This window comes from Citrus sinensis, chromosome 7 (assembly GCF_022201045.2).
Source record: "Citrus sinensis cultivar Valencia sweet orange chromosome 7, DVS_A1.0, whole genome shotgun sequence".
NCBI lineage: Eukaryota > Viridiplantae > Streptophyta > Magnoliopsida > Sapindales > Rutaceae > Citrus > Citrus sinensis.
Window position 1 is genome coordinate 22,515,654 of NC_068562.1, and position 10,978 is coordinate 22,526,631.

Sequence of the window (10,978 nt, forward strand, 5' to 3'; positions counted from 1 at the left end):
ACTCATTAAATACAATCAATCAACCACAATACCAAATTATTAACTAGAAAAAGAAAAAAGCCATAACTTAATAAAAAATAAAAGAAAATTAATAGAAACAAGAGAGCAAATTACAGGCATGAATGATCTAATCAGGCGACGCTTGGACGACGGTGACGTGTGCAGCAATAGTAGTGTGGCGAGCTTCGATGACGGTGAGGCTTCGATAACGGCAATGCTTGTAGTGTGCTATGACAGCAACGTGCTCAGGGGAGGTGATGAAGGCAAGGCTTGCAGTGTGCAGCAACAACAACGTGCTCAGGTGAGGCTGCGACACAAGGCTCAAGCAAGGCTACGAGGAAGACGGCGATAGGTCGAGGGCTTTACAAGCCCTTCAAATTTGGGCATTAGGGATTTGAGGGGTTACGGCTGCTGGTGAGGTATCGTGAGGCTTGAGTGTGCGTGAAACTGGATGCAATATTGTTAAGGTTAGGAATTTAGCCACTTAGGTTAGATTTTTTTTTTTTATTTAAGTCTGTGTGTGTGTGTGCGCGCGCGCGGGCGCGTGTGTGTGTGTGCGTGTGTGTGTCTTTTAATTTAAAACAAAATTAAACCGGATCTAGATATCCGATTTTGCGGATGCAAGTGCATCCAGATCCGTATGGATCTTCATTTTTTAAATCCGAATCCTCATTTTTTCATATACGGATCTTCCGGATCTTTGCGGATGCAGGGATCTGGATTTTATTGCCATTCCTAGCCAAGAATACAATTTTTTTGGTTTAGAAAGATTATAAATTTGATTAGTTTATGACAAGAGTGTATGAGGTTTTGCAAATAAATTCTAATGAATATGGTATCATGATAAAGACAATTTTGAAGTCTAGTAACACAATCTATAGTGCATGTTTATTACCTATTGACATATTTAATAATGAAATAGTAAAGGTTGTGTAACATATAGCCTCTAATGTGGTCAGATATGGATGCATCTCTATATTTGTTGCCACATTTCTTGAGTTTTGAACAAAGATCCCACTTGTATCTAATTTACACATACTTATGGTACGCTCAGGAAGTGATTTTCATAAGTTACCTTCATCATGCTTAGTTTATTCCTCGATCAGGTGGATTATGCTTTGTTATTTTGGATTTGGCCATGTATCTAATGCAAGTTACACATAAGAAATTGTTATATTACACAATCAGATGTAATAACTTCATAACATTAACAAGAACATAAAAAAAAAAGATTGCAATGTGGTGCAATAGCGTACAGAGCGCGCGCTGTGGTACGTCAGGCACCATGTCGCACAATTTCACACCTCAAACACGCAACACAATTCGACAAAAAGCCCTCCGCGTTTTTTAACATTTCGCGTACAAAAACTAAGCACAGACTATTTAAGAAGCATTTCAGTAAACATGTAATGTGCAATAGTTGTAACTTATCATTTTAACAAAATTTCTTTTGATTATATTAATCTAACAACCTATAATCATCTACAATGCCATTCAAATTCATTCAAATCATTAAAAAATGAGGAAGTTAGCTTACTTGGCATTTGGACTCTTTTCAATTCGTTGGATTTGGATGGATTCGAGTTGATTCGGGTGGATTCGAGTTTCTCCTCACCTTTGTTGTCGGCGATCACCGTCTTTCGTCACTGTTGCTGTTGATGATTCAAGAGAAAAAACTTGCTTTGGTTTTCTAAGGGAGAGAGTCTCAGTCGTGTGCAAACGAGGAGGGTGATTGGTCCAAAACAATTTTTGTTTGGCTAGTTTTTATATGAAAAAAATTAGAGAGGTCATTTTCAAAATAACATAAAGTTTTAAGGTTATTTTTATTAACTTTCCTAAATTTTAAGGGAATTGAAATTATAACACATTGCTCGAGACACATTTGGGAGAGGAAAAAAAAAAGTTCAATCGATGACAGAAAGTTTGTTGCATTGCTCCACAAATTTATTTTGACAGGGTAAAAAGGTTTCATGTCGCGTACGGACATTCTTAAATTGGTTCTATGTTCTACACAATTTTACACCATACGTGGATTCGTTGATGAAAACGAATCACAAATCTAAAAGAGTTATTGATCATAATCATAAATCTAAGTGCAGTTCCTCCCTAGCATCAGATGAGGTCTTCAAATTTAAAGAAGTCACAGACGGCTTGCTGAAAAATCTTGACAGGATAAGCCGTGCTACATTCTCAGCAGCAACTGCACTTGTCTCCATGGTACTAGCTGCGTTCTCAAAAGCATTCACATAGTACAAATGCCGGCCATCTAAAATGAATGGTGCGAATACCTCCGGAGCTTTGTAATGAGGGTAAGCCCCCCAGTTTATACGAATTGTCTCCTTCCTCACACTACAAAGAAACAAAATATACAGGAATCAAAATCCAATTGTTGAATGATTTTTGGATCAGTATTGCTAAATCTAGCACCAACTTCACTTTGACTCCATCTCTGTTAATTGCATCGATGGTCAAGTCTTCAAGGTATCAAGAAGTGTCTACTGCTCCTTAAATTACTATTTACTAAGCTACTTTGATACTTAAAAAGAATAGCCACTCGACAGAATCTCTTAACATTGCTAAATAAATGATGGTTACTAACTTGACGAAAATATTACCTGAAGATGTCATCTAATAAAGTATCTGTCATTGGTTTACGAGAGAATATCTTGTAAGTGAAATCATTTTCATCATGTTGCTTCAGAACTGAAATGCATGTAAATGGCAGGTCAGGATCCTCTATTGTGGCAACCAGCTCTGGAATTTTTGAGACACCATCGAGGCCGAAGTATGCCTTAAGAAAAGGAAAACATGAATTATTTAGATGGGGTGAACATAAAACAAACTATGAGTTAACTATAGAAGAGTCCCCATAAGAATATGGAGTTAGAATATGTAACTCACGGGATTTAAAGCACCCCTAACAAAAGTAGCATGTGTGTGCTGTAGTTTCCTCTCTGGAATAGAAATTGGAGGACTGAAATGAAGATTCAATTCATCCAGTGGTGTAGCAACCACAGTGATCTGACATGTGTAACTGTTTCCTTTCGTTGAGTTAAGCTCATAGTATTCTCTGAGGTATGAGATAGATTCTATTTCTTCATGGAGGTGCAATGCGACGTCAGAACAATTAATTAATCCGGCAGCCATCTGCCAGTTTCCTCCTTCCACAGCCCATAATCCTCCTCCAGATCCTGCCAAGGAAACAGCACCAGCAAGTCCGCTGATACTGAGACTTTGGCCATAATTGATTCTAGTGATAATCTGCACATGCCAAAAGAAATTGAATTTGACAAATTTAAAAAAAGTATCAGATATTTAACTGAACTAGAAGACACAATGAAATGAAACATTAAGAATGTTTCAACCAATTTCAAATTTATTCTTAAAATTTCTACTTTATAGACATTAGTGCATGATAGTTGTTTTCAATATCATTTCCAGCACACAAGAATTACCAGAAAATTAGAGGTTTAGCAAAGCTACAGATCAGTCAAGCAGAAATAGCAATTGCACTCAGACAAATAAACATGCAAGGCAGCCTCCGCTCGAACTTAAGGCATGAAAAAAGCTACAATGAAACAAGATAAGCATGTACGGAGACCAGTCGTATTTGTTTATCCAAGAGGCTAGAGCTTACATCAGAGGAAATTTACCTTAACTTCCCAATGAGGCAATTGATTCAAAGTTCAAGGTACAGCAGCTTCGGAACTTTACCAAGGCTGGACAGAAAATTCACTTGATGTTTAATTTAAACAAAGTAGTTCGCTCAAATACAAAGCATTAAAGCATTTCCAACCTGTTGTGCATCAGTTCCTTTCAAGTTCTCTACGCAAATGTGGAAAGACATCTCCAACACAAATTACTGGTGATGGAGAATACTACACACAGTCAGAAGTGTCCAAGATGTTGCGTCCAAAGCTTCCCACATATCAATAATAGACCCCATATCATATTTTTGGCATGCAAAGCATATTACAGTGGAGAGTCCAGACGGGCACATGTACTCAAAATAATTATCCATGCCACATCATTCTGTAACCTCAAAATAAGACTAGAGAAAGCTAACTATTCTGGGATTTGAATATATATATATATATATATATATATATATAGCTTACTAGGTGTAAATTAAACCAATGATAAGTTTGTTATCTCCATCCATGCTTCAAGCCCTGGATGTGACATATAATCAGCCATTTATGTCACTTACAGACTCAAATAATACATATATTCCAGTCTTAATACTATTGGTTGCAACGCAAAGGCCCTTCATGGTTAGAAGGAGATATAGATTCACGTGGTATGAAAATTCCACTGCAATCTGATAACATTTGACAAGGTTGATTTAACTTTTTCTTGCTGACTAAGAACACTTAAAGTAAATTCAAATCTGACTTCACTATACCACCCAAGTTGTTTTAAGGCCTCGCAGCCCCATATGTTACCCTTTTCTTCTGTGACTTCAACACTCAGTAATTCAGCTATCACGTTTTAGATTATACCTCTCTAAACTACCAAATATGATCGAGAGATTCATGATTATGCTTCTCTGTTGAAGTTGTTAGACAATTTTGATGTGAAGGAAATAAAGAAAGACAAAGGAACATAGAGTTTAGAGACATCAGGACATCACTCTTGCAAATCTTATCTTGCTTGGTGATTGACGATGTCTCCTTGGCTTATTTTTTACTTTCCAAAACAATCTGGAAGACTAGTATTCCCCCTAAAATTCAAGGGAAATTAAATACTGGAGAAGTGATTGAAAGAAAATTCCCTAACATGTGTCTATTTCCTTTTTGGTGTGTAATGTACAAAGCAAGTGCAGAAACTTATAATCATCTTTCTCTTCATAGTCGCCTCTAAGTTGTAGAATAGGTTGTAAAAAGAGGCTAATACTTTTCGGGTAATCCCGAGTTCTTATGACTCTATTCTAATGGAGAATTTCTTTGCTTTTCGTAAAAGAAAAAAAGACCAAAACGCTTTGGGATTGTACTGGGGCAGCTCTGTTTTGGGAAACATGGCAAGAAAGAAATACGTATTTTGAAGGGAAAAATGCGGATAATATCGAAGAATTGTGGGATAGAGTCCGTCTTCAGCTTCACTTTGGGCTCCAGGTTCTAAGCAGTTCAAAGATTCATCTTTTTTCTTCATTTATCTAAGGCAGGTGGGGGTTTTGAGATAGGTGTCTAGGCTGGTCTAGTCTTGTAGTGGAGTGATTGGATATACTTTTGAATAGGACAGAAAAGTTTTTATTGTTTTGCTTTCTTAATGGACACCTGATCCAAATCCTGTAATGATTCTTCATCGTCAATAGAAAAGTTCCCTATCTGGAAAAAAATACCATCTTTAATGATTCAATGCCTTGCAGACGGTACCAAAAGCAATCATAGTTATCCTCATCGTCAGCTATTATAACCAATCCACTCTCTCAAAAGACAACTCCTATCAATTCTATGCTAAATTACCACTTGACCTATAAGTTAAAGCTTGAACACTAACAAATTAAATTCAACTCATCACCTCTTGGTCAACCTGGCTCTGATACCATGTTATAGAATAGTATTAAGCTCCAATATCTTACAATTTCCAAGATCTAGCTAACAGCTAATTTCATTTCTAAAAAACAAAAGTAGTAATAGTTTTTCTGCAAAAACATAAGAAAGAAAGAGCAAAAGTTACCCCGTAAACTTACAGTGACAAGCTCCTGCATCAACAATGGAGACAACCGAGCATCAATCAACTCTTCTTCCAAACTCCTCGCAGTGAGATTGAACAAACCAGCCCATTTAAGCATCTCATCAACACTCTCAAAAACAGGCCTTGTTTCAAAGCTTTCATAATACTTCAAGAACTTATCAACAGCACTCTCCGTAAAACTCTCCATCCTCAAGAGCGACAGCCCATATCGCAAAACCATCAGCACCGAATTCGCAAGCGACACAATCTTCTGCACAAACGGCACCGTAGAGCTGACGCTGATCGTCTTGAAAACAAACTTGCTACCATCCCAAATCCCAAACGCGGTCGAATCCTCGGACGAAGGAGGGTCTTTGGGTTTCAAGTTGAGCAGTTTGGTGAAGTTGACCGTGTGGTAATTCTTCGGGTGGAGAATCGACGCGCCTGCCTCGAAGGTCTGGCCAGAGATGGTTACCGTGGCCATGCGGCCTCCGACGACGCCGTTTCGCTCGAACATGAGGATCCGGGGGTGCCAGTTTTTTGAGGAGTATTGACGGAGGAAATGGGCCAGCGATGAGCCGCCAATGCCGCTGCCGATTATGCATACGGTGGGTTCTTGTTGGAATGTTGGTTGCGGTGAAAATATCAGCAGAATCAAGATAGAGAGTGTTCGCATTTTCGTCTTTGACAACAAGTTGCCGTTGCTGCTGCTCTGTTAAGTTTCTTCTTCAACTAATCTCTCGTATCCACTTCTCCAGTTCTCTGGTTGACTATAGATATTTGAATGAAATTAATAGGATAATAACAATTAGGTCCCTGTAAAGATATAATATTTTTTCCATGCGTCACTATTGCTTCATAAGTTTTACCATTTAGACGCTTTATAAATTTTTAGTATTACATTAAAAAATTAAAAGTAGTTTGTCCTTGCGGTCATTTGAGTGATGCATAAAGGGATGATTATGCATAAATTTAGAGTTTAATTACACTAAGCTACAAAAAAAAAAATTTTAAAAGTATAGGTACTGATATTTTGATCATATTTATTTTGTAACAATACCCTAATCCCCACAAAAACATTGTAAATCCAATTATTTTAGAAAAAAAGACATTTATACTCTAAGATTTAAGAAAATAACAGACCCTTAAGTTTAAGATCCTTTTTTAATTATAATATCCTTTGGATATAGTGATTAAAATATTGACATTAAAATCTTTAATAAATAAAGTATTACATAAATAATGTAATCGATCTAGTAGTAAAAATATTAAAATATTTTAATATATAAATTATAATATTTTATTTTAATAATATATTTTTATTTATTGTAGAGATTTTAAACTAATTTTTACATTAAATACATTTTACAAATAAAACAAATCTCACATACTAATAATCTTAAAATTATTGTTTTACATAATGTCCAAAATAATTTAAATTTTTAATACATTTATTTAAATATTATGTTTCTATTTTATAAAATTTACTTTAATACAATAAAATATAACTAATAAACTCTAAAATTCTAAAATATTTTTAAATATTGAAATTATATATATATATATATATATATATATATATATTACATTTATTTTACTATTATATGTCTATTTATTATAAAACATTAGTCAATTTTTTAAAACAATAGAGGACATAAACATTATGATCAAAAGGAGATTTTGGTATTCTTTTTGAAAATTGAGGGTATTAGTAACCATTTCCTTAAACTTTCTCAAACTTTGGAGTGTAGACTTTCTTTTCCCATTATTTTATAAATAAACCCCCACTTATTGATCAAACTACTTTCACATCAACATTTTTTTTTCTCTCTTCTCTCTTCCGTCACCCAAACATGCTTCCAGGCTTTAAAAGGAAGCCAACCACACAAAACTACAAATGGGAGCGATTGGCCACCATCATCATGAAGAAATTTGCAGCTATCATTTTAGTTTTGGCGCAAAAAATACATGAGTTGTTGAAGTCTCTTTCTCATAATTTTGCTACTATTTATATTATTATTTACCCACAAACTAGTTGAACTTGGAGGTGACTATTTTGGTTTCATTTTTTTAACTAATTTTTCATTAGGTGACATGATTCTTGTATACCCATTAGGCAATTTTATATTTCATTCATCAATTATAACAACATGAAATAGGTTACTAATGCTTTTGATCGTTCTGCTTTAGTTAAGGAAAATGAATGGTTTAAAATAAAAATAAAAATGCACACATGAATATGTTGGAGAAGGTCAATTGTGGCGCTCGTACTGAAATCAACAATAAAGATTTTAGTTTGATAAAACTAGGGAAAGGCCTTAGTCAACTAAATAGAACGAGATTAAAAATGTGAATGAACCATAATATATAAAAAGAAAAAATTGTAACAGTAAAAAAATTTAATAATTGGGGTGGAATTATACAAATAGTGAAGGGAAAATATCCCCATCCAAAAGTATTCCAAGAGAATTTTAGAAATGAAATTTCATCCATTTCAATCTAATTTTTAATGAGATGAGAATATTTTCTCCCAATATTTTCCATATACTCTCCTCATTTCAACAAAAATTATAGAAAACTCATATTATTTCCTCAAAAATCAAATAAAAAATTAAGATAATTAATTAAATTATTTTTTTCACTTTTGTGTCTTAACCATCTTTGCCTAGTAAGATTGCTACTTTTTTTTTACCATTTTACCAATATAATATAGGATAATTATATTGTCCAACAAAATTATATTTTTCCATATTAATTTAGGTATTTAATTTTTAAATTTATAATATAATGATTTGATTGTTACCCAATAATTTTTCAATACCCTTACACCTAATAGCATAAATTTGGCAGTTGCAAATTTCATGAGATATTATGTCACAAAGATGTTTTATCAGCTTAATATTGATGATTGATAATCAAATCAGAATTTTGAGGAAAAATAAAATATAATGTTAAAGTCAAAATATTTTTCTAGATATTTTATTACTTTTATCTCATAAGTTTTATGTTAAAGACGCCTTAGATATGCACACAAAAAAAGGTTGAGAAATAATAAGTCACAAAAACAAGAAATTAATGAAGATTAAATTAGTTATTTGTCCGAATTTCTTTCTTTTTTGAAACTATTAAAAAGAATGAGAATTTTTTGTGCTTATATTTTTTTAATGTGAGGTAAGTTTACAAAGTTTAAATGGAGAAATGTCATCAACTTTTTCGTGCGATTGGCCTTTTATCTATTACATATTTTCTAAGACTACTAAAAGTTATTGTTTCATTCTATGGTCTCTCTTGTAACTTGTTGGCCTCCTCAATTTTATAAATTTTATGTTATTATCCTACTTAAGATTATTGTTTCTCTATTATGGATAAGGTGGCAATTTGGATCATGATTTGTTTATTTGATTCAATTTGAGTCAAATTAAATGGGTTTGTGTTTGAAAAATTAATTCATTTCATAAATGAGTGAATTTGATTTCCTCAATAAATGAATCGAATTTGGGTTTTGGATGACTGATTTATTTATTCATTTGTTTAAATTCATTTAATAAAAGATTCATAAATGAATCAACTATGAGTCTATTCATTTATTATCTATTTAATTAAATTATTGATTTACTATTAAATTTTTATGCACAAATTTAAAAAATTGGAGGATAGTTTCGTAATCATAAGCTAAAATAACAAGAGAAAAATAAAATATTTCTACATAAATGAATCGTAAATTAATCAAATTTAATTTGATTCGATTCATTTAATTTTAAAAAGTAACAAATTAAACGCATATTTGTTTAATAAACAAATCAAATTCGAATCCTAAAATTACGATTCGTTTATTAAATGAATTGAGTTCAAATCCATCGAATTTTCATCCAATTCATTTACAACTCAATTTGAGTTCAGTTTGTTTATTCGTTTTGCCACCCTTATTATATTATGGCGTAAAATATTTTTAACTTTTATTTAATTATAAAATAAACAACATGCTCACTCAAAGAACATGTTCACTCAAAGTGAACATCAATAAATTGATTACTAACACTTCTCAATCAAATTAACACTTAAACTTACCTACTCTAACATTACATCACTCACTTTTTTAATTGTCCACTAAGAACGTGCTTAAATTGTCACATACTATTGACTCTAAAATATTAGAAGCATGGTGCATCAAACATGAAATTGCTCATTATCACACAAAAAGCACAAAAACAATGAAAAAAATTAAAAAAAAAAAACAAATTCATTGTGAAAAAATACATTAGTCACATGATATTTAGCATTTTAAAGACTCAAAACTCGTAATTTTTTTTTCATGATCAAACAACTAAATTAGAAGAAAGAAAAAAATGTCTCGAGAAGTGTTTATACACTATTATGATTAAAAAAAACATTTGAAGAAAAGAGAATTATTGAAAGATATCATGAAGACCACGTCCTTCACTAGCAACAACTAAAGAATCAAAAAACACAAAAGCTTGAGAAATAGCAATGTTTTCTGGTTGCAAGTAGAGAGAGAAGACTACCAGGTGAAGCAAACCTTGAGCAAGAGCATCTAAAGTTAATTGAATATAAAAAAAATCCCTATTGCTAATATGAATGAAGCAAAGGTAGTAGTGAATTTTAAGAATTATCATTCAAATCGAAATTGCAGTATTGTTGTTCTTAAAACTTTAGATGAAAATGCATGGATTGATCTGAAAAATGTATTCCATTAAAAATTTCCCAGCCAAAATTTTGAAAAAGACAATGAAAAAGAGGACGCTGCTGCTGGAGGTGCCTAGGATCACAATGATCATAGTTTAGCTATCTAATCAAGTGTTCTAATTTGATTGTGTTTTGTTTTTAACTTTTAATGTTAATTTTATTTTATGTAAAGTAGGTGATATATTTACTGACTATTTCTGTCCAAATAGTTATCTCTTTAGGATTGTCATATATTATTAAGTAAAGTGTTTTTAATTTTTACCTAATTATAAAAATAAACAACATGTTCAGTCAAAGTGAATATTAATAAATTAATCATTAATAATTTTCAATTATTAAATATGTAAATTTACCTACGCCTGCGTAACATTACTCACTTTTTAATTAGGTACTAGAAATATATTTAAGGTGTCATGTGTTATCGACTCTAAACAACTAAAAGTATGGTATGCATGAAACTGCACATTATCACAAAGAAGCACAAAAACAACGAGAAAAATGTTCGATTTTTTAATCTAGTATTATTGGATCTGTTAGCTGGGGTGATGTCTCTTGGAAGAGTATTAAACAATCTCTTATATCTTCTTCTACGATGGCA

At 32.5% G+C, this 10,978-nt stretch overlaps 1 protein-coding gene across 1 annotated transcript; it reads right to left on the reverse strand.

Moving 5' to 3' along the window:
- Positions 1 to 1,912: 1,912 nt before the first annotated feature.
- LOC102619140 (farnesylcysteine lyase) lies at positions 1,913 to 6,443 on the reverse strand. Its single transcript, XM_006465046.4, has 4 exons — positions 5,693 to 6,443; positions 2,902 to 3,261; positions 2,616 to 2,791; positions 1,913 to 2,349 (listed from the first exon to the last, which is right to left on the reverse strand). The coding sequence occupies exons 1-4, from the start codon at positions 6,350 to 6,352 to the stop codon at positions 2,082 to 2,084; spliced, it is 1,464 nt and encodes a 487-aa protein (XP_006465109.1). The 5' UTR covers positions 6,353 to 6,443; the 3' UTR covers positions 1,913 to 2,081.
- Positions 6,444 to 10,978: the final 4,535 nt, after the last annotated feature.